This window comes from Bubalus bubalis, chromosome X (assembly GCF_019923935.1).
Source record: "Bubalus bubalis isolate 160015118507 breed Murrah chromosome X, NDDB_SH_1, whole genome shotgun sequence".
Taxonomy (NCBI): Eukaryota; Metazoa; Chordata; class Mammalia; order Artiodactyla; family Bovidae; genus Bubalus; species Bubalus bubalis.
Genome location: NC_059181.1, coordinates 68,219,937 through 68,243,992, shown reverse-complemented (window position 1 = coordinate 68,243,992; position 24,056 = coordinate 68,219,937). Strand labels below are relative to the sequence as shown.

The following is a 24,056-nucleotide window of genomic DNA, read 5'->3' as shown; positions in this document are numbered from 1 at the left end:
CTAACTCCCCTCTCACCATGCCCACTGTTCAAGACTGTTATTGCTCTTGCAAATTTATTGCCATAACTGTCTAACTGATCATCCTTGAACTCATCCTTCATAGTGTTGCCAGAGATGGTAAGGAGAAAAACTGAAAACCAAAAGGTTAAAAAAATTTATTTTGCAAAGTGTAAAAGAACTTATATATATAATCTGTTTATTCGCAGACTCATCTCAATTCTAGCTCCTCCCTATACTGGCTGCAAGTCATGTGGGATCTTAGTTCCCTGACCAGGATCGAACCTGGGCCCCATGAGTGAAAGCACTAAATCCAAACCTATGGGCTGCCAAGGAATTCCCTGGAAAAGAGTGAATGCACAAAGCATACCGAAACATTAAAAAATGGTCTTAATAATGCTAGGATGGCAGATAGTTTTCCCTCCGTTTTCTCAGTTTTCAAAATATTGTGTAAAATTTTAAAGAGCATATATGTTAATGCAATCCAAGTGATCTTTAGCCAGTTACTCTGAGTCTCATTTTCCTTTTCAGTAGAATGGGAAAATGCCTATTTCTTTTCATATTGTGAAAATTAAAGGAGATGGGGCCTGTAAAGTGCCTAATATATCTGGCATGTAGAAGACATTAGATGAATATTAGAAAATAAAATAAAATTGTGTTCCTCTGCAGTATACATTTTTTAAAAATTTATTTGGCTGTGTTGGGTCTTAGTTGTGGCCTGTGGGATCTCCATTGCGTTATGTGGGATCTTTCATTGAGGCAAATGGCCTCTCTAGTTGTGGGAGCTGGCGCAGTAGTTGTGGCGCATAGGACCAGTTGCTCCACAGCATGTAGGGTCTTAGTTCCCCAACCAGGGGTCAAACCCACGTCCCCTGCATTGCAAGGTGTATTCTTAACCACTGGACCACCAGGGAAATCCCAATATAAAATATTTTTCAATTGATCTTTTTGTGTCAAGATTTTATGAAGATTATTCAGAAAATAAAATTATCTGCATATTTTGACAAGGCAGGCAATACTGAAAAAACTTCTATATTCTCTGACATTGCTTTGAGAACTGATACATACAAATGTCACATGCACAAAACCCCAGCAATTACTTAGAAAATACCTTATTACCAAGAACCAAAGGCTCAATAGCATTGCAAAACAAGCAAATTGAGACATCCTCCAAAAATAAAACATCAAGAAGAAGGGATAGTGGAATATTTTAGCCCTATCCAGGAAATATGTAAACTGAGAATGGAGCAGATAGCATTTAAGGATTACAAATACTCTCTTCTCTGTTTACTCTCTTTCTCCTTCAGTCATTATCTGCCAATTATGTTTCCAGATCTGTTCAGTCTCACTCTTAATTTAAGGATAGAATTGGAAATTTATTCCTTAACCAGGAGTTTTCTAAACTAACATTTGTAGACTAGTGGATTATTAGGAAAGCTAAAAATCAAGAATTTTTATGAGTAAACCATGATAGTCTAGAACACAGATACAATGAAGTAAGTTTTGAGGGAAAAGGCGGTGCATTTTAGAGGAATTCAGACTGGTGATGCTTAGCTTTATTCTGAAATTTAAAAGTAATCTTAATGGCAGGATCAGAATTTAAGTGATAGTGAATTCTTATATGCTATCTTTGATAAATGATATTCAGTGATAGAATTTGTAATTGTTAAAGCTTAATCTACTTTGCTGAGCTAATTGAGATATTATGCAAGGAAGTAGAATAAAATTAAACTGTTGTCACTTCAATTTCTTATACTCCTAAAAGATTTATCATACTTGATTATTACTAACAGAATTAGAGATATTAATTGACTTCCTGTTAGTGGGATTCTTTTGTGGCCATACTAATTTACACGTTTCAAGAGGAGAGAAAGACTTTAAGCTTACTACTTAACTTTGTTGGTATTATATTTTGATTGTGAATATTAGCACTCTTCTTTTTGTTTTATTTGAGTACTTGAAAGTAATGTACTCCAAGAAGGGGAGAAATAAATCTAGTGTTTTTTCATAGTAAGCTTTTGTTTTGAATAAATATATCCAGTGCGAATTTTAAAACTGGATGGATATATTTTCTCAAATGTTTTTTTAAAACAGTTAGTGGAAAAAATATTTGAAATAAAGTTGGTTCCAAATCAATTACTACTTTGAGTTGCTGAGTTCGGTTGATAAATCTCTTACCTTCATGTACTATCATCCTTGGAAAGTGTGTTTCTTACTGATAACTTTAAAGTATTAAATAGTAAGTAGAAGGACCTGAAGGGCTCAGGTGACATTTTCACTGTTTATGTTTTAAATATGTGTGTGTGTGTGTGTGTGTATATATATATATATATATATATATTTTTTTTTTTTTTTTTTTTTTTTTGCTGTACTGAGTCTTCGTTGCTGCTTGGACTTTTTCTCAAGTTGTGGAGAGTGGGGAATGCTCTCTAGTTGTGGTGTGTGGGCTTGTCATTGCAGTGGCTTCTCATTACAGAGCACAGGCTCTAGGGTGCACAGGCTTCAGTAGTTGTGGCAAGTGGACTCAGTAGTTACAGCTCCTGGACTCTAGAGCACAAGCTCAGTGTGGTGCACAGGCATAGGTGCTCCCTGGCATGTGGGATCTTCCCAGACCAGAGATCAAACCTGTGCCTCCTGCATTGGCAGGGGGGATTCTTTACCACTGAGCCACCAGGAAAGCCCCTTAACCCTTTACTTTTGATTATTATGACTTTGAAAGATAAAGGAATATCTAGAGAGTGATTAGTGGGACTTAATGTAGAGGCTTGGAGAAGGAAATGGCAACCCACTCCAGTGTTCTTGCCTGGAGAATCCCATGGACAGAGAAGCCTGGTAGGCTGCAGTCCATGGGGTCGCACAGAGTCGGACACGACCGAAGCAACTTGGCAATGTAGAGGCTATAGGAAAACGAAACTTTTGTTTCTGAGCCATAGCTTTCAGAAACAAACAAAGGGCTCCTAACAATGGATGAGAGGCACCCCTAAATAAGAAGTTTCTTCATTACTAGAGATTTACTCCAATGAAGAAAACTTTTAACTCAAATATTAAGAAAACAGAAATTCTTTTATAAAATCAAAAAAGATGAGAGGAGTAGTAAAAGAAGTCTCTAGGAATTATTAAGGCATTATATGTGTTATATTTGAGTTATCTTGAATATATCACATGCTTCAACCATTTCAGAAACATCATGTGAAGGTTTATTTTTAGGAATGGTGTATTTTTTCCTGTTGTTTATAAGTTAAATTGCTTAATGCTTATTTAATTTCTGTATATAATTGCATGCTGCTGCTAAGTCGCTTCAGTCATGTCCGACTCTGTGCGACCCCAGAGATGACAGCCCACCAGGCTCCCCCATCCCTGGGATTCTCCAGGCAAGAACACTGGAGTGGGCTGCCATTTCCTTCTCCAATGCATGAAAGTGAAAAGTGAAAGGGAAGTCGCTCAGTCGTGTCTGATTCTTAGCGACCCCATGGACTGCAGCCTACCAGGCTCCTCCATCCATGGGATTTTCCAGGCAAGAGTACTGGAGTGGGGTGCCATTGCCTTCTCCAATATAATTGCATAGAAATTATATAACATGAGATCCTTGCTCATAAGAATTTTTTAATATAAATTTATTTATTTTAATTGGAGGCTAATTACAGGCCAAATTCTTTTAGCCTGTAAAAGAATTTCTCTTTTCTTTACAATATTGTAGTGATTTTGTCATACATTGACGCGAATCCACCACAGGTATACATGTGTTCCCCATCCTGAACCCCCCTCCCACCTCCCTCCCCATCCCATCCCTCGGGGTCATGCCAGTGCACCAGCCCTGAGCACCCTGTCTCATGCATCGAACCTGGACTGGCGATTCGTTTCACATATGATAAGATACATGTTTCAATGCCATTCTCCCAAATCATCCCACCCTCACCCTCTCCCACAGAGTCCAAAAGACTGTTCTATACATCCGTGTCTCTTTTGCTGTCTCGCATATAGGGTATTGTTACCATCTTTCTAAATTCCATATATATGCGTTAGTATACTGTATTGGTGTTTTTCTTTCTGGCTTACTTCACTCGTTATAATAAGCTCCAGTTTCATCTACCTCATTAGAACTGATTCAAATGTATTCTTTTCAATGGCTGAGTAATATTCCATTGTGTATACATACCACAGCTTTCTTATCCATTTGTCTGCCGATGGACATCTAGGTTGCTTCCATGTCCTATTATAAACAGTGCTGTGATGAACACTGGGGTACATGTGTCTTTGAATTCTGGTTTCCTCGGTGTGTATTCCCAGTAGTGGGATTGCTGGGTCATATGGCAGTTCTATTTCCAGTTTTTAAAGGAATCTCCACACTCTTCTCCATAGTGGCTGTACTAGTTTGCATTCCCACCAACAGTGTAAGAGGGTTCCCTTTTCTCCACACCCTCTCCAGCATTTATTGCTTGTAGACTTTTGGATAGCAGCCATTCTGACGGGCGTGAAATGGTACCTCATAGTGGTTTTGATTTGCATTTCTCTGATAATGAGTGATGTTGAGCATCTTTTCATGTGTTTGTTAGTCATCTGTATGTCTTCCTTGGAGAAATGTCTGTTTAGTTCTTTGGCCCATTTTTTGATTGGGTCATTTATTTTTCTGGAATTGAGCTGCAGGAGTTGCTTGTATATTCTCGAGATTAGTTGTTTGTCAGTTGCTTCATTTGCTATTATGTTCTCCCACTCTGAAGGCTGTCTTTTCACCTTGCTTATAGTTTCCTTTGTTGTGCAGAAGCTTTTAACTTTAATTAGGTCCCATTTGTTTATTTTTGCTTTTATTTCCAATATTCTGGGAGGTGGGTCATAGAGGATCCTGCTGTGATTTATGTCAGAGAGTGTTTTGCCTATGTTCTCCTCTAGGAGTTTTATAGTTTCTGGTCTTACATTTAGATCTTCAATCCATTTTGAGTTTGTTTTAGTGTATGGTGTTAGAAAGTGTTCTAGTTTGGTTCTTTTACAAGTGGTTGACCAGTTTTCCCAGCACCACTTGTTAAAAAGATTGTCTTCTCGCCATTGTATATTCTTGCCTCCTTTGCTGAAGATAAGATGTCCATAGGTGCGTGGATTTATCTCTGGGCTTTCTATTTTGTTCCATTGATTTATATTTCTTTCTTTGTGCCAGTACCATACTGTCTTGATGACTTGCTCATAAGAATTAAAATGTAGAATAGCAGTACTGAAACTTCAATGCATACAAAATCACTTTGGGTTCATGTTAAAACTCCGTATTCTTGGAATCCACCAGAAGCTTAAGAACCGCCCCCTCCCCCAGAAAGAAAATGGGAAATCACAGCTTTGATTAAAGACTTAAAGGCATCAGAGATGGTAAGTGATGTAGTATCTCAGCCCTTAATGCCAGTTAAAAAAAAAAAAGACTAATAGGAACTGAAGTCTTATGCTGCTGCTGCTGCTAAGTCACTTCAGTCGTGTCCAACTCTGTGCGACCCCATAGACGGCAGCCCACCAGGCTCCCCCATCCCTGGGATTCTCTGGGCAAGAATACTGGAGTGGGTTGACATTTCCTCCTCCAGTGCATGAAAGTGAAAAGTGAAAGTAAAGTCGCTCAGTTGTGTCCGACTCTAGCAACCCCATGGACTGCAGCCTACCAGGCTCCTCCGTCCATGGGATTTTCCAGGCAAAAGTACTGGAGTGGGGTGCCATTGCCTTCTCCACTGAAGTCTTATAGCAGCTTATTATCAGCTGATTGCAGTTGTTGCTCCCAGACATTGTGACTGCAACTAAATCCATTACACAGTCTGATGACAGGTGGTATACAGTCTTAGACATCACTAACACCTTCTTGTGCCATCTTACTGACATGTGAGGATCAAGGTCCGTTCATATTCAGGTAGCAAGGCCTCCTATATATGTTGATAGTCTCCCCTGCAAGTACCAAAGCTCTTCTGCCATTTGCTACTAGTTGGTGAGTCAGGATTTAGCATAAGTTCCTCTCCCTTTCCATGTTTAAAGCATTCACTATATGGATGATGCCTTGTTGGCAAATAAAAGCCTCAGTCTCAGTGACTGATGGTGGTGCTATCTTACCATAGAGGTAGCCAGAGCAGTAACTGATAAACCCGACAAAATTCAGGGGCCTGCTCACCAAGCAGTTTCTTAGAAGTAAGTGAATGGATTTATAACACTCAATTCCTATTGGGTTCACGGAAAAACATCTGTGTTTTTAGCCCACCAAACCAGACAGGAAACCCAGCACATTATTGGACAAACAATATGTCTCACTCAGGCATGCTGCTAGGTCTTTTATGTCAGCTAACCTGCTAATCAGCATCCTTTGAGTGGGGCTTATGCAGATCTACTGAATCAGATTTACTGGAGGATGAAACCTAGAAGTCTGTACTTTTAATAGGTTCCTTTACATTAGCCACACTTTGAGAAACACAGGCCTAGGAAGTTTATTATCTATCATGCTAAGGGCTTGCTTCAGGAAGTTTTTACTTACTTTTATTACCAAATCTTTCTTTTACATTGTGTTCTGATCAGTAATTAATAAAAATATTTTTGAATACATAATAAAATTATAAAAGCTTGAGTTGAGCTCTTAAAATCCTTTTCAGTTTAGAACAATGTTTCTCAGTGAGGGAGTGAAGAATTTTACTTCCTAAGGATTACCTGGCAATGTCTGGAGACATTTTTGGTTGGTAGATGGTGATGGTACAGACATCCAACAGGTAGAGGTCAGGGATGCTGCTTAATAAGCAATGTGCCAGACAGCTCCCCACAACAAAGAACTACCTGGTCCAACATGTTAGTAATGCTGCTATTGCTTGATTTAGAATGATCTGTTTGAATCCTAGCTTTGTGTCTTACTAACTGTGACACTTTGTCCAAATTACTTAACCTCTCTGATCCTGTTTGCTTAACATTTAAATGAAATAAAAATAGAGTATTTAACCTCATTGTGTTGTAGGGATTTGTGACCCCATGGATTGTAGCCCGCCAGGCTCCTCTGTCCATGGAATTCTCCAGGCAAGAATACTGGAGTGGTGGGTAGCCATTCCCTTCTCCAGGGGATCTTCCCAACCTAGGGATGGAATCTGGGTCTCCTGCATTGCAGGAAGATTCTTTACTTGTCTGAGCCACCAGGGAAGCCTCCCATTGAATTGAATATTCATTCTGTAAGAAGAGAAGTTGCTGCCTGACACATACATGGAAGGCATTCCAAATAGTAGCTTCTATTTTCTCAATAAAACCAATTCAAGATGGGTTTACCTTAAGACATATTAAAATTTTAAAGGTTAGATCATTGTGAATAAGGATTATAACTTTTAATTATCATGCTCCAAGCTATGTTTATGTACTTTTTTTGTAAAAGTTTAAAACTAGTTCATATTTTGTTGTGATCTGTCTTCAGTTCATTTTTCAAAAATGAACTCAGAAAGTAATTAATTGCTTCTGTATTAAGCAGTGTTTTGAGGTGATAATCCCATTTTGTTGTTGTTGTTGTTCAGTCGATGAGTTATGTCTGACTCTTTGGGAACCCATGGACTGCAGCATGCCAGGCTCCTCTGTCCTCCACTATCTCCTAGAGTTTGCTCAAATTCATGTCCGTTGAGTTGGTGATGCTATCTAACCACCTTATCCTCTGTTGCCCTCTTTTCCTTTTGCCTTCAGTCTTTCCCAGAATCAGGGTCTCTTCCAGTGAGTTGGCTCTTTGCATCAGTTGGCAAAAGTACTGGAGTTTCAGCTTTGGCACCAGTCCTTCCAATGAATATTCAGGACTGATTTCCTTTAGGATTGACTGGTTTGATCTCCTTGCAGTTCAAGGGATTCTCAAGAGTCTTCTCCAGCACCACAGTTCAAAAGCATCAATTCTTTGGCACTCAGCCTTCTTTATGGACCAACTCTCACAACCATACACGACTACTGGAAAAAAACATACCTTTGACCAGATGGACCTTTGTTGGCAAAGTGATGTCTCTCCTTCTTAATAATGTCTAGGTTTTTTGTAACCTTCTTTCTAAGGAGCAAGCATCTTTTAATTTCATGGTGGCAGTCACCATCTGCAGTGATTTGAGAGCCGAAGAAAATAAAATCTGTCACTGCCTCCACTTTTCTCCTTATATTTGCCATGAAGTGATGGGACAAGATGCCATGATCTTAACTTTTTGAATGTTGAGTTCAAGCCAGCTTTTTGACTTTTCTTTTACCCTCATCAAGAGGCTCTTTGGTTACTCTTTGCTTTCTGCCATTAGGGTGGTATCATCTGCATATCTGAGGTTGCTGATATTTCCCTGGCAATCTTGATTACAGCTTGTGATTAATCTAGTCCAGCATTTGGCATGATTCAGTCTGCATATAAGTTAAATAAGTAGGGTGACAATGTACAGCCTTGACAAACTCCTTTTTCAATTTTGAAATAGTTTTTCCATGTCTGGTTCTAACTGTTGCTTCTTGACTGACATACAGGTTTCTCAGGAGACAGGTAAGGTGGTCTGGTATTCCTATCTCTTGAAGAATTTTCCACAGTTTGTTATGATATGATCCATACAGTCAAAGGCTTTAGTGTAGTCAGTGAAGCAGAACTAGATGTTTTTCTGGAATTCCTTTGCTTTCTCTATGATCCAACGAATGTTGGCAATTTTATCTCTGGTTCCTCTGCCTTTTTAAACCTAGCTTATACATCTGGAAGTTCTCAGTTCACCTTCTGTTGAAGCCTAGCTTGACCGATTTTGAGTATTACCTTGCTAGCATGTGAAATTTGTGCAATTGTATGCTAGTTGGAACATCCTTTGGCATTGTCCTTCTTTGGGATTAGAATGAAAACTGACCTTTTCTAGTCTTGTGGCCACTGCTGAGTTTCCCAAATTTGCTGACATATTGAGTGTAGCACTTTCACAGGATCATCTTTTAGGATTTGAAATAGCTCAGCTGGAATTCCATCACCTCCACTAGCTTTGTTTGTACTAATGCTTCCTAAGGCCCACTTGACTTCACACTCCAGGTTGTCCATCTCCAGGTGAGTGACCACACCATCGTGGTTATCTGGGTCATTAAGACCTTTCTTGTGTAGTTCTTCAGAGTTTTAAAGTGTTTGTAATTCCTTTGAACTAATCTCTTCTACTTGGTAAGTTACTTAGGGATTGTATAGCCAGATATCTGGTCCCTCTAGTTAACAAACAGAAAGAGGAATATCACAAAATTTTGCACAGACTTATTTGAGATTTTGTTTAACAAGACTCCACCTGTTTATCACTAATTCAAAGCATGTTTATTTGTTTTATTGGAATTATCATGTATTTATATGACTGAATAGAGATAGACTATATGAAACTCTATCTGCTGTTGCTTTACTTTTTCTTTTCTAAAATAGCTCCAAATAGAATCTGTAGTTAATAAAATAGCCAAGTTATGTTTCAATTTGCTGGTAACTGTCAAATTTAATTTGAAATATAAAGAAATTGATGACTGCTTTAGAATATTGAATGCATATTTTTAAACTGTGAACTAATATTGTTCTCTCAGCTAAGAGGATTATTAATTCTGTATCAAATAACAATTCATTTGTTTTGAATAACTAAGTTTAATCTATGCAGCCTTACTTTAAATCAAATATCCTGTTCTTGACAATTTTTTGTAACTAATTGTATTGTTTAACTAGACACCACCACTTGTTCCTTATCCTGTCTGCCTTCTGTTTCACTCTCTTCTACTGTCTTTACCACCAACCTGTTTCCTTTTTTAAAAAAATTGAAGTATAGTCTATTTACAATGTTGTGTTAGTTTTAGGTGTAAAACTATCCCTCCCTCACAGCCTGTTTTATCCCTTTTATCCCTCCCTCACAGCCTGTTTCCTTAGTATCATTCATTGTTCCACAAGTCTTGTTAATTATTTGTTATACCAGTCTTTTGAGAGTGTATATATTTCTCTGTGGGCTTGTTAAAGACTATATTCATTTTTCCACATGTGACATATTCATTTTGAGACTCCTACTGGAATTATCTTTTATCTGCTACAAAACTATTTTCATTAAAATTTATTTATTTATTTTTACTGTACTGGGTCTTCTCTAGTTGTGACAAGTGGGGATTACTTTCTCATTGTGGTATACAGGCTTCTCATTGCACTGATTTCTCTTGTGGAGCATGAACTCTAGGGTGCACAGTTTTCACTAGTTGTGGTGCATGGGTTTGCCCCATGGCATATGGAATCTTCCTGGACCAGGGGTCAAATTGAACTTGTGTCCCCTGCATTGGCAGGCAAATTTTTAACCACTGGACCATCAGGGAAGTCCCAGCTGCAAAACTATCTTTCTATGCTATCTTTCTCTGTTGTTCATAAAAGTGTACTCAGGTAATAAATACTTTTTTCAGTATTGGTTGAATTCAGACATGCTTTAAAGGTCAGTCAGTTCAGTTGCTCACTTGTGTCCAATTCTTTGTAACCCCATGGACTGCAGCGCACCAGGCTTCCCTGTCCATCACCAACTCCCAGAGCTTTCTCAAACTCATGTCCATCAAGTCAGTGATGCCATCCAACCATCTCATTCTCTGTCGTCCGCTTCTCCTCCTGCCTTCAATCTTTCCCAGCATCAGGGTCTTTTCTGATGAGTCAGTTCTTCACATCAGGTGGCCAAAGTATTGGAACTTCAGCTTCAGCATCCATTCTTCCAATGAATATTCAGAACTGATTTCCTTTAGGATGGACTGATTTGATCTCCTTGCAGCCCAAGGGACTCTCAAGAGTCTTCTCCAACACCACAGTTCAAAAGCATCAATTCTTCAGTGTTCAGCTTTCTTTATGGTCTAACTCTCACATCCATACATGACAACTCAAAAAACCATAGCTTTGACTAGATAGACCTCTGTTGGCAAAGTAATGTCTCTGCTTTTTGATATACTGAAGTGACTTAGCAGGCATACAGTGACATCTGTCTTTCAAAGAGTGCTGTTTCTCTATTAGATTCCTGATCTACTTTCAAAGTGAAAAGGCACATCTTAACATCTGTTCCTTGATGATTGAGTTTAATGGGAAGGAATTGTTTTTACAGTTTGAATGCCAGTGCCCTGGCCAAAGTTCAGTGTAAATAATAGGAAATGTAATTGGTCAGATGCTTCTGAATAGTGAACCACTCCTCGATTTACCAACCATTAACAAACATACCCCTGTCTTGTAAAGAAGAACAAAACCATGAATTAGCATTAACCCTGCACTGAGATTCTTGTCTTCTGCACTTCTTTTTTATCTTTTCCCTTCTTACTAATTTTGCAAAGTTTGAACATAAAGGTAGAGGTGAGAGGAATGATAAATGAATATGATTTCATTTATTTCAAACTGAAATTCTCATTGACTAACCATGCTTCTCTTCCATTGCCTTTTTATGACTGACTTATAAAAATACAAACAAAATTTAGCTCTTTCTTTGTATAGACATACGTTTTCATTTCTCTGAGATGTATGTTTGAGAATGCAGTTGCTGGATTATATGGTTAGTTCCCTGATAGCTCGGTAAAGAATCCGCCTGCAATACAGGAGACCCTGGTTCAATTCCTGGGTTGGGAAGATCCTCTGGAGAAGGCATAGGCTACCCACTCCCGTATTCTTGGGCTTCCCTTGTGGCTCAGTTGATAAAGAATCCATCTGCAATGCAGGAGACCTGGGTTCGATCCCTGTGTTGGGATGATCCCTTGGAGAAGGAAATGGCTGCCCACTCCAGTATTCTGGCCTGGAGAAATCCATGGATTGTATAGTCCATGGGGTTGCAAAGAGTCGGACATGACTGAACGACTTTCACTTTCACAGGTCACTTGCTTAATTTTTTAAAGAAACTGCCAAACTTTTTCAAAGACTGTACCATGGTATAGTCCTACCACCAATGTAGGAGAGACCCAGTTTCTCTACATCCTTGCCAGCATTTGGTATTGTGACTATATTTTATTTTAGTAACAGACATGTATTGATGGCTCATTGTGCCCTTAATTTGCATTTCAGTAATGACTGATGTTGAACATCTTTTTGTGTGTTTGTCATCTGTAGATCATCTTTGATGAAGTCTCTTGATGTCTTGTCTATTTTGTTTGCTTTTCTGAATTTTGATGGTTTTAAAATATATTCAAACTACTAATCTGTTTTAGGTGTGTAGTTTCAAAATATTTTCTCCCATTCTATTGCTTGTCTTCATATCCTCCTTACAGGGTCTTTCACAGAGCAAAAGTTTTTAATTTTGATGAGGTCCAGTTTATCATTTTTTTTTCTTTTTTGAATCATGCTTTTGTTGTCAGTCTAAGAGCTCTTTGCCTACTCATTGATCCTGAATATTTTCTCCTAATTTTTAATAATTTTCATTTTTACATTTAATTTTGTGATCCATTTTTAAATTAATTTTTGAATAAGGTGTGAAGTTCTGTTTGAGGTTCTTACTTTTGACTATGGATATCCAGTGGTTTCAGTACCGTTTATTGCAAAGGCTGAGTTGATCCTGCACCTTTGGCTATAATTGTGTAGGTCTGTTTCAAGGTCTTATTTCTGTTCCATTGATCTATGTATCTATCCTTTTATCAGTATCACCCTGCCTTGCTTACTGAAGCTGTATAATAAGCCTTAAAATTAGATAGAGTAGCTCTTCCCACTTTCTTTGGAATCATTGGCCAATGAAAATTTTTATGATTTTATCTTATTTTATTTATTAGGAAATAAGTCATGCACATAAAAATGTAGTATATGTTTAAATCTCATCATGAAATAATATAATTTTAAGAATAATTATCATCATCAGGCCCAAGTACCAAATTTAATTTTTAGTTCTCTTATTTTTTTTTATGTACCTCTGCTTATTTTTCTTGATTTTCAGTTGCCTAGTTAAAAAAAAAACTTTAAATTCCAAGTTGAGAGTATTAATGGCATTCTTTCTTTATCTTTGTTTTAGATGGTGTTGTCTGAAAAGGTTAGTCAACTGATGGAATGGACCAATAAAAGGCCTGTAATAAGAATGAATGGAGACAAGTTCCGTCGCCTTGTTAAAGCCCCACCGAGAAACTACTCCGTTATTGTCATGTTCACTGCTCTCCAACTTCATAGACAATGTGTCGTGTGCAAGTATGAACTTTCAACTACACTTTAAAAATTAAATAATTCAAAATATTTTAACCATTTTTCAATCTCAGAAGAATGAGATTAGTTCAGTGGGTACATAAACAATAAATGTGTATACCTTACTTAGTGTGTCTGTAGTAACACATAGTGTGCTGTGCTTAGTTGCTAAGTCATGTCCAACTCTTTGTGACCCCATGAATTGCAGCCCATCAGGCTCCCTTGTCCATGGGGATTCTCCAGGCAAGAATACTGGAGTGGGTTGCCATCCCCTTCTCACTAACATATAATAGTACTACTCTTTTATAGTCTTTTTTTAAAGGTTTTGTTTATTTATTTATTTTGGCTGCACTGGGTCTTCATTGCAGCATACCAGCTTTTCTCTATTTGTGGTGTGCAGGCTTGGTAGCCCTGCAGCATGTAGCATCTTAGTTCCTTGACCAGGGATTGAACCTGCCTCCCCTGCATTGGACGGGAGATTCTCAAGCACTGGACCACCAGGGAAGTCCCCAGTCTTTGTCCATATTAGTGGGGGAGGGGCAAAAAGCAAGGATAAAGTATCATGGTAACCATCATAGAAATAACAGAAAATCTAAAAATCATAAATTGATATCAAGTTATATAAATGCATGTCGATAGCATTGATGTAGTACTTGTGTGCTCTTGTTTTATGACAACAGTCCCAGAAGTTACGTAAAACAAATCTTTCATTTTTGGAAGAAACAGTTTCCAGTTTTTTAAATGGTATACTGAAAGCTAGAGATATTTATTATCGCAATAATGGTGACTGCATCCAAAATTTGGAATTACAGGAGAACTTTTTAAGAAAACAAAGATTCATGATGTAGAGGTATTTCTTTTTTCTAGATTATTTTGTAGTAATTTTATTTATTTTTTTTTGTAGTAATTTTAAACCTTAGAAATGGAGACTAATCTCACTTAAACTTTCATCAAACAATGCTTAGTTGATTTGATTTTACTATTTCTGAATGCTTTTAGGAAAAAAGGTATTTCCTTAAACAAAAACATTATAGATAATTAAAAATAGTGGATACTAAAAAATAAAATAGCTTTTGCTTTTTGTTATTCATTTACTTATATTTTTAGATCATATGTGTGGTCTGGGAAATCACTTTAAAGGAAATGATACAGCTACCCTGTGAAAAACTAGTAAAATCTTGGGAGGTTTTCCAAATTCTGATAGCCTGAGCCCATGTGAAGGAATAAACAGCCTTCTTTCAGAATAGTGTGTTATGCTTCCCCAAGCCTTTATAATACTTCTTAAAGATTTCCTCCCCAGAGGTAGGAGATAGGTCAGATATTTGGTCCCAGAGTGCTGTTCTTCTTTTTCAGGGATGGGATTATGCTGAATATAAATGGAAAGTAGGTAGAAGAAGGAAAAAGAACAGTAAGTGTTAACTATGAATAAACTTAAACTCTGCAATTACTCATAATTCAGTCAGTTTACTCACTGGCAATCATGAGTATACAAAAACGTCAGAAAACAAAGTCCTTCATAATTATGCAAATTAATGGAATTCTTAATGTTTTTAATAGTATCTTTTTATAAGACCAAATTTTAAATTAGCTCACATTTTCCTAAACTCATTCAAATAACTAAAATTAAGCAACAGTAATTAGTATAATACTATGTAGTTGGTGCTCTTAGGATGAGAAGTATAAGAGTGCTTGATCCCAGAGTGCTGTTCACTCTTATCATCTGGCTAGGGAAATGAGTTCCACATATGAAAATTTAGCTGTCAGTATGAGACAGTTTATGATTAAGTACTAAATGAATTGTGTACATAATAAATGCTATAAAATTTCAGGAAGGACATATAACAGGAATGGTTAGGTTTGGCCTAATAGAGAAGGTAGGACTTGTACTGGGGCTAGACAGATGGGTCAGATTTACATGTCAGTAGGATATTCTGTTTAGAAGCAATGATGTGTGGAAAGGTACAGAGATAGGAGTAAAGTGCTGGAATTAAGAGATCCTGTTTGAGATTGAGTAATACCAACCTAGACAGAGGCATTAGAAGGCAGAGACATTACTTTGCTAACAAAGGTCTGTCAAGTCAAGGCTGTGGTTTTTCCAGTAGTCATGTGTGGATGTGAGAGTTGGACCATAAAGAAAGCTGAGTACCAAAGAATTGATGCTTTTGAACTGTAGTGTTGGAGAAGACTCTTGAGAGTCCCTTGGACTGCAAGGAGAGCCAACCAGTCCATCCTAAAGGAAATCAGTCCTGAATATTCACTGGAAGGACTGATGCTGAAGCTGAAACTCCAATACTTTGGCCACCTGATGCAAAGAACTGAGTCATTTGAAAAGACCCTGATGCTGGGGAAGATTGAAGGTGGGAGGAGAAAGGGATGACAGAAGGTGAGATGGTTGTATGGCATCACTGACTCAATGGACGTGAATTTGAGTTAACTCCACGAGTTGGTGATAGACAGGGAGGCCTAGTGTGCTGCAGTCCATGGGGTCGCAAAGAGTTGGACATGACTGAGCGACTGAACTGACTGAAGGTTGTGTAAAAGCTAGATGCATTATTTGGAAATAGATGATAAAGAACCTTGAATAAGCAGTGAATAAGCTTGACATTGTGTTCTGAAGGTAATAAAAAAGCAACAGTGGTTTCTGAGAAGAGGAAGAGTATCAAGAAAGTAGTTATTTATAAAGATTGATGTATATTGCAATGTTTAAGGATTGGAGGAGGAGAAAATAGAGTTAAGAATTCTAATATTCAAATGTCAGATATTAAAGATCTAACTTTAGGTGACAGCAATGAAAATAAATGTGGAGGGATAGAATTAAAAGATAATCACACCCTGAAGAAGGAAATGGCTACACACTCTGATGTCTTGCCTGGGAAATCTCATGGACAGAGGAGCCTGGCAGGCTACAGCCCATGGAGTTGCAAAGAGTCAGACATGACTTAGCGACTAAAACAACAAACAACAATTGGAAACTATAGAATAAACTTTAAGGTTTACTTCACAATCATGTAAATTCCATTTTGAGGGGGAAAGATTTTTTTCTTGTCATTTAGAATTCACTGAAAATATTTTTTCTTATACTGTTACTCATCTCTTAATTTAATGTTATGATTCCTATTTACACTCCTTAATCTTTCAGTTAACTTGTAGCTGTCATTGCCAGTTGTTAGTGTTACCATATTTATGAGGTGAAAATGTATGATACTATTAAATTCAAATTTAAGATAAACCAAAAAAAGATAATCACAGATGAAAAAATGTCAGATCTTAGAACTAAAAGCATATGGGAAATCAGGGAAAAGTAAAATATAGCTTGAGCTTTCAACTAATCTCAATTCTTTGTCTTTGAACTCTTAGAAGTAATTTAGCCTATTAAAAATTGTAGCTAGATTTTTTTCCCAGTGAATTTAGAAGGAGCTTTTTGATAAGAAACAGGCACAAAGTATGAAGCAGAGTCAGATAATCACTACGTCTTGTTGAAATCCCCAACTCTTGATATAAGATTTCTCTTATGCCAAAACAGAGGCAGTGTTTTCCAAGGTTTGTCCTAACCCTATCAACAGAGCCTGACTTGCACTAGATTGTTTTTAAAAATGTTTTATATGTTATCTTTACAAATCTAATTGCATCCAGGCAAGCTGATGAAGAATTCCAGATCCTTGCAAACTCCTGGCGATACTCCAGTGCATTTACCAACAGGATATTTTTTGCTATGGTGGATTTTGATGAAGGCTCTGATGTATTTCAGATGGTAAGCTATTTGGTTATTCTGTTAAATAGAAATTGGTCAACTATATATAATGTGGAATACCTCTTTTTCAATGGCTGCAAGAAGTTCAATAGGACTTGTCTTATGTAAGATCTAGAGTAGTTAGTGAAATAAAAGCTGAACTTAAGCTAAACATGAAATATGGTGGTCAATACTAACTTATTAGAATATGGAAATTGGGTAGAAATCATGTAAACTTATATATATATATTTTATGGTAAAATATAATAAAAAAGTATCACTTTGTTTTTAAGTGAACAATTTATCAAGTAACTTTTTAATTCAGAATAAGAATCCCACTATTGTGTAATACTGTAGTTCTTGGTAAGAGCTAGGTACCTGTCTTTAACCTCTTGTGGCTTGTCTTAGTGGAAAAGCTCCTTCTTGTTCAACACTTAACTTTTTCCTGTGCCCTATATCCCATACCTACTGGCTCTATCAATCATGACCTCTCTTACCTGTTTTTTTTTTTTTTAATTAAAACTATTCTTTGAGGAGCTTATGGTTCACAGCAAAATTGAGAGGTAGATACAAAGGTTTTCTGTTATATCTTATGCCCCTGCACATTAATAGCCTCTCCATTATCAACATCCCCCACCAGAATGGTATGTTTGTTACAGTTGGTTAACCTCCATTAACACATCATAATCACCCAATGTGCATAGTTTATATTGTAGTTCACTCTTGGTCTTGTACATTCTGCTGATTTGGACAAATGTATATTGAGATGTATCCATCAATATGTATTCATAAACAGTATTTTCACTGCCCTAAAATTCTCTGTACTCTACTAATTCCTCCCTCCACACTAACCCTTGGTAATCACTGATCTTTTAGCTGTCTCCACAGTTTTGCCTTTTCCAGAATGTCATATATTTGGAATCATAAAGCATGTAGACTTTTCAGATTGACTTCTTTCACTTGGTAATATGAATGTGAATTTCCTCCATGTCTTTTCATGGCTTGAAAGCTCATTTCTTTTAAGAGCTAAATAATATCCCATTGTCTGGATATACCAGATTTTGTTTATTCTTTCAGGTACTGAAGAAATCTTGGTTGCTTCCAAGTTTTAGCAGTTATGAATAAAACTGTTATAAACACCTGTATGCAGGTTTTATGCAGACACAAGTTTCAACTCCTTTGCATAAATACCAAGGAGCACAGTTGCTGGATCATATAGTATGTTAGGGCTTCCCTTGTAGCTCAGTTGGTAAAGAATCTGCCTGCAATGCAGGAGACCTGAGTTCAATTCCTGGGTTGGGAAGATCACCTGGAGAAGGAAACGGCAACCCACTCCACTATTCTTGCCTGGAGAATCCCATGGACAGGGGAGCCTGGCAGGTTACATACAATCTATGGGGTCGCAAGAGTCGGACACGACTGAGCAACTAAGCACAGCACACACATAGTATGTTAAGTTTTGTAAGAAACTTCCAGACCATCTTCCAAATTGGCTGTACCATTTTGCATTCCCAAGAGCTGTGAATGAAAGTTCCTGTTGCTCCACTTCCTCATTAGCACTTGGTGTTATCAGTGTTCTGCATTTTGACCATTCTAATTCCCAGGTAGCTCAGGTAGCTCATGCAGGAAACATGAGTTTGATTCTTGGGTCAGGAAGATCCCCTGAAGAAGGGAATGGCAACCCATTCTAGTATTCTTGCCTGGGAAATCCCAGGGACAGTGGAGCCAGATAGGCTGCAGTCCATGGGATCCCAAAGTCGGACACGACTTAGCAACTAAAACAACAACAGTTGTGTAGCAGTATCTCATTGTTGTAATCTGCATTTCTTTGATGACATATAATGTGGAGTATCTTTTCAACTGCTCATTTGCCATCTGTGTATCTTCTTTGGTGAAATGTCTGTTAAGGTCTTAGGCCTATTATTTATTTATTTTTGGCTATGTTGGGTTTTCATTGCTAAACATGGACTTTCTCCAGTTGCAGTGAGTGGGGGCTATTCTCTAGTTGTGGTGTACAGGCTTCTCATTTGCAGTGGCTCCTGTTTTTGCAAAGCATGGAATCTAAGGCACTCAGGCTTCAGTAGTTGTGGTTGGAGGCCTCCAGAATGCAGGCTCAGTAGTTGTGGTGCACAGGGTTTATTCTTCCATGACATGTGGAATCTTCTTGGACCAGGCACCAAACCTCTGTCCCCTGCTTTGGCAGGCAGATTCTTTACCACTGGACCACCAGGTGTCCCCCATTTTTAAAATTGGATTGTTTGATCCCCTTGTTGAGTTTTAAGTCTGTGCCTTGTCATCTCACTCTCTTACTTTTTGTCTTTTGCACAGCAAAAACATGTAAATTTAATGAAGTACAACTTATCAGTTATTCCTATCATACATTGTGTCTTTGATGTTGTATCTAAAAAATCATCACTATATCTGACGTCATCTAGATTTTCTACTATGTTATCTCTTAGGAACTTTATATTTTGTCTTTGTATTTTAAGGCCTTTGATCCATTTTGAGTTATTTTCTTTTTTCTATTTTTGACCATGCCTTGCAGCATGCAGGATCTTATTCCCCAACCAGGGATTCAACCCATGTCTCCTGCATTGGAAGCACAGAGTCCTAACCACTGGACTGCAAGGGAAGTCCCATTTTGAGTTATTTTTTGTGAACAGGATAAGGTCTGTGTCTAGGTTTTGTGGGGTTTTTTTGTTTGTTTGTTTTTTGCTCATGGATATCTAGTTATTTTAACACCATTTGTTAAAACTATACTTTCTCCACATAATTGCTTTTTCTCTTTTGTTGACAATCAGATGACTATATGTGGTTCTACTTCTGGGCTTTTTATTCTGTTCCTTTGGATACCACACTGTTTTGATTGTTGTTGTTCAGCTGCGAAGTCATGTCTCACTCTTTGCGACCCCATGAACTGCAGCACACCAGGCTTCCCTGTCTTCACTGTCTGCTGGAGTTTGCTCATTTCTGTCATTCATTTCACTTATATATAGGTACATACACACACACAATTGAATACATTGCTGCTATTATTTTGAACAAACTGTTATGTGTTAGTTAATTAAGAATAAGAAAAACAAGTTTTTATTTTACCTTCACTTATTCCCTCTTCAGTCCCTTTCTTTCTTTATGTAGATTCAAGTTTCCAACGTGCCTTATTTCCCTTCTCTCTAAAGAACTTCTTTTAACATTTCTTGCAAGGGATTGTTTGTCTTAAAGTATTTCTCCTTCACTTTTTTTTGGAAGAAGTTTATTTTTAAAATTTTTACCTGTGCTAGGTCTTCACTGCAGCACACAGGCTCTTTGTTGGGGTGTGCGGGCTTTCTCCAGTCGCAGTGTGAGACGGCTTCTCTAGTTGTGGCACATGGGCTTTAGGGTGTGCAGGTTCAGTAGTTGCTGCACACAGGCTTAGTTGCCCCACAGCATGTGGGATCTTAGTTTCCCAACTAGGGATTGAACCTGGATCCCATGCATTGGAACATGGATTCTTAATCACTGGCCCACCAGGGAAGTCCCTCTCTTTCACTTTTGAAGAATAATTTCACAGGGTATTTTTTTCTCTCAACACTTTAAATATTTCACTCCACTTTCTTCCTGTTTGCATGGTTTCTGAAAAGAAGTTGGATGTAATTCTTATCTCTCTTACTTTATGGGTAAAGCAGTTTATTCCTCTGACTTCTTTAAGAGCTTTTTCTTTGAGTTAAATTATATGCATGGGTATGTTATTGGCATTTATCTACTACTTATTCTTAGAGCTTCCTGAATCTGTGATTTAGAGTCTGACATTACTTTGGGAAATTTCTCAGTCATTAATATTTCTTCTGTTCCTTTCTCTTTCTTCTAGTATTCCCATTATGTATATGTTACACCTTTTGTATACCCACAGTCCCTGGATATTCTGTTTTGTTTTTGTCTTTGTTCTCTTTATTTTTCAGTTTTCAAGGATTCTATTGATAGATCCTCTAGCTCAGAGATTCCTCAGCCATGTCCTGTATACTGAGTCCATCAAAGGCATTCTTCATTTCTGTTACAGTGGTTTTCATCTCTGGTATTTCTTTTTGGTTGTTTTTAGGATTTCCATCTCTCTTATGTTATTCAGCTGTTTTTGCTTGCTATCTACTTTATCCTTCAGCCCTAGGGTTGCTTAACAGCCCTTTTTAGAGTATACTTACTTATGGACAGAGCCAGTATCTTATAGCTATTAGTGCTAAGCACATAATAGATGTTCAAGTAAATATCAAACAAATGGCTTAATGTTCCATTTTACGGTATGTTACTGTGCTGGTCATATTTTAGTCTCACACAGTGCCATAAATCAAAATCAGTGTATTCATAAAACATGCTGCAACCTAAAAGATTAGTGCATTTAGGCTTTTTTAGACCAAAGGAAACAGTTTTTAGAGTTTAAGAAATTGCTTTCTCATTCTCTACTATTCAAGCAAGGATTGTTTTGGAAATTAAAAATTGTAATTTCATTTATCTTACCAAGATACACATAAAGTTTTCTTCTACATCAAATAGCTTTTAATATCAATGTCCATTTTAGAGCTATATTTAGAGTTAGTGGTATAAGGATGGTAGTGTGTCCATCTGTGGAATAAATTCAAATCTTTCTCCAAAGAATATTGTTATATGCCACAGCATACAAAAGCCATGCATGGATAAAAAGTGATAACCTCCCAAAAACCGTACATCTTATTTTGGCTCTTTAACATCTAAGAATTGTCAAAGCCTATAAGATTTAAAAACAAATTTTAATTGTGAGAAAATATGTGTGTGTGCATGCTAAGTTGCTTTAGTCATGTCTGGCTCTTTGTGATCCTGTGGACTGTAGCCATCAGGCTCCTCTGTCCACGGGATTCACCAGGCAAGAATACTGGAGTGGGTTGCCATGTCCTCCAGGGGATCTTCCCAACCCAGAGATTGAACCTGCATCTCTTGTATCTCTGATATTGGTAGGCAGGTTCTTTACCACTAGTGCTGAAATGTACTATCTTAACCATTCTTGAATATAGTTCAGTAGTGTTTACTACATTCACATTTCTGCATAACCAATCTCCAGAACTTTTCACCTTGTACAATGAAACGGAAACTCTTTACACATCACATAACTCTTTATTCCCTCTTCCCCCAGCCCTTGGAAACTTATCATTCTGCTTTCTATCTCAGTGAACTTGACTGTTGTCAGTACCTCATATAAGTGGAATCATACATACTTGTCTTTTTGTGACTGTCTTATTTCACTTAGTGTACTGTCCTCAAAGTTGATTCATGTTGTTGCATGCATCCAAATTTTCTTGCTTTTGGGACTTTCCTGTTGTGTCCCAGGGACTTCAACAGTGGCTAAGACTCCACACCCCGAATGCAGGGAGACTGAGTTTGATCCCTGGTTGGTAAAGTAGATCTCACATGCCACAACTAAAACCCAGAGCAGCCAAATAAGTAAATAAATATTAAAAAAATTTTTTCCTTGCTTTGAAAGGCTGAATAATGTTGCATTGTATGCATATACCACATTTTATTTATTCATTCATCTGTTGATGGACACTTGGGTTGCTTCCACCTTTTGGCTATTGTGAATAATGCTTCTATTAACATAGGTATGCAGCTATCTCCTCAAGACCCTGCTTTTAGTTTTTTTAGATTTAAACCCATAAGTGGAATTCCTAGATCATATGATAGTTCTATTTTTCATTTTTGTAGTAACATTCATATTGTTTTCCATAGCAGCTGCACCATTTTGCATTATTTTTTATTTTTTGATAGTAGTTATCCTAATGAGTATGAGATGGTGTCTCATTGTGGTTTTTATTTGTAATTCTTTAATGATTAGATGTAGAATATCTTTTCATGTGCTTGTTGGCAATTTGTATATCTTTTTTGAGAAATGTCTATCCATATCCTTTGCCCAATTAAAAAAAAATATTTGTTTATTTTTGTTATGATGGGTCTTCATTGCTTTGTGTGGGCTTTCTCTAGTTGCGGTGAATGGGGGCTACTCTTTGTTGTGGTGTGTGGATTTCTCATTTTGGTACTTCTTGTTGCAGAGCACAGGCTCTAGGCACACGGGCTTTAGTAGTTGTAGCACATGGGCTCAGTAGTTGTGGCTCCCAGGTTCTAGAGCACTGGCTCAATAGTTTTGGCTCATGGGCTTAGTTGTTCCATGGCATGTGGAACTTCCCAGATCAGGAATCAAACCTGTGTTCCCTGCATTACAAGGCAAATTCTTATCTACTGTGCCACCAGGGAAGTCCCTTTGCCCAACTTTTTTTTTCTTGTGCCCAGTTTTTAGTAAATGTGTTTTTTAGTTGTAGTTCTTTATGTTGTCTCAATATTAGCCCCTTATCAGATATATTATTTTTTTCCCATTGCTTTTTCACTGTTGATTGTGTCTATAGACTACAAGATACTTTTAAAGAGCTGATTTGGTGTAAAGATGTTATACTAGTACTCATGGAAATACAAATTATAATAATGGTGTTATTATATAAATTATATAGTATATAAATGTTGTTATATAATTATATTATATAAGTTAAATTATATATATTATATACATTATTACAATATTTACCCATTAGATCAACTTTTGGCAAGAATGTGAGGAAACATACCTTCCTGTGTTGCTGGGTAGGAGTGTAAATTGGTACAGCCACTTTTGAAGGCATGTTGGCTCTATCCATCTTCATTTAAAATGTTTCTGCTCTATGAACTAATTATTCCATTTCTAGAGAAGCATTCTTACATATATACAGGAAAATATGTACATGACTATTTCTTAAAACATCCTTTTTAATTGGGAAAAAAGGAAAAAACTAAATTGCCAACAATAGCATAATTACTTAATAAACTATGAGAGCATACATATATATGTATATATATATATGTATGTATACCGGCCTCAACATATATATATAATATATATATATGCTGTGCTTAGTCACACAGTCGTGTCCAACTCTTTGTGACCCCATGGACTGTAGCCCTCCAGGCTTCTCTGTCCATGGGGATTCTCCAGGCAGGAATGTTGGAGTGGGTTGCCATGCCCTCCTCCAGGGGATCTTCCCAACCCAGGGATTGAACCCAGGTCTCCTGCATTGCAGGTGGATCCTTTACCATCTGAGCCACCCATATTATATGGGGCTTCCCTGGTGTGTGTGTGTGTGTGTGTGTGTGTGTGTGTGTGTACTGTTATGGATAGATCTCTCAAACACGGTTGAATAAAAAAAGCAAAATGAAATGCAGAATATT

At 37.4% G+C, this 24,056-nt stretch overlaps 1 protein-coding gene across 2 annotated transcripts in view; it reads left to right on the top strand.

The window, feature by feature from the left end:
• The window catches only part of MAGT1 (magnesium transporter 1), a 47,982-nt gene that overhangs the window by 2,543 nt on the left and 21,383 nt on the right, over window positions 1–24,056 (top strand). For both annotated transcript variants that reach the window (XM_006051894.3, XM_044937585.1), the window contains exons 2-3: window positions 12,909–13,078; window positions 16,706–16,823. In XM_006051894.3, coding sequence (XP_006051956.1) covers window positions 12,909–13,078; window positions 16,706–16,823 — 288 coding nt within the window. The remainder of the gene's footprint in view (window positions 1–12,908; window positions 13,079–16,705; window positions 16,824–24,056) is intronic.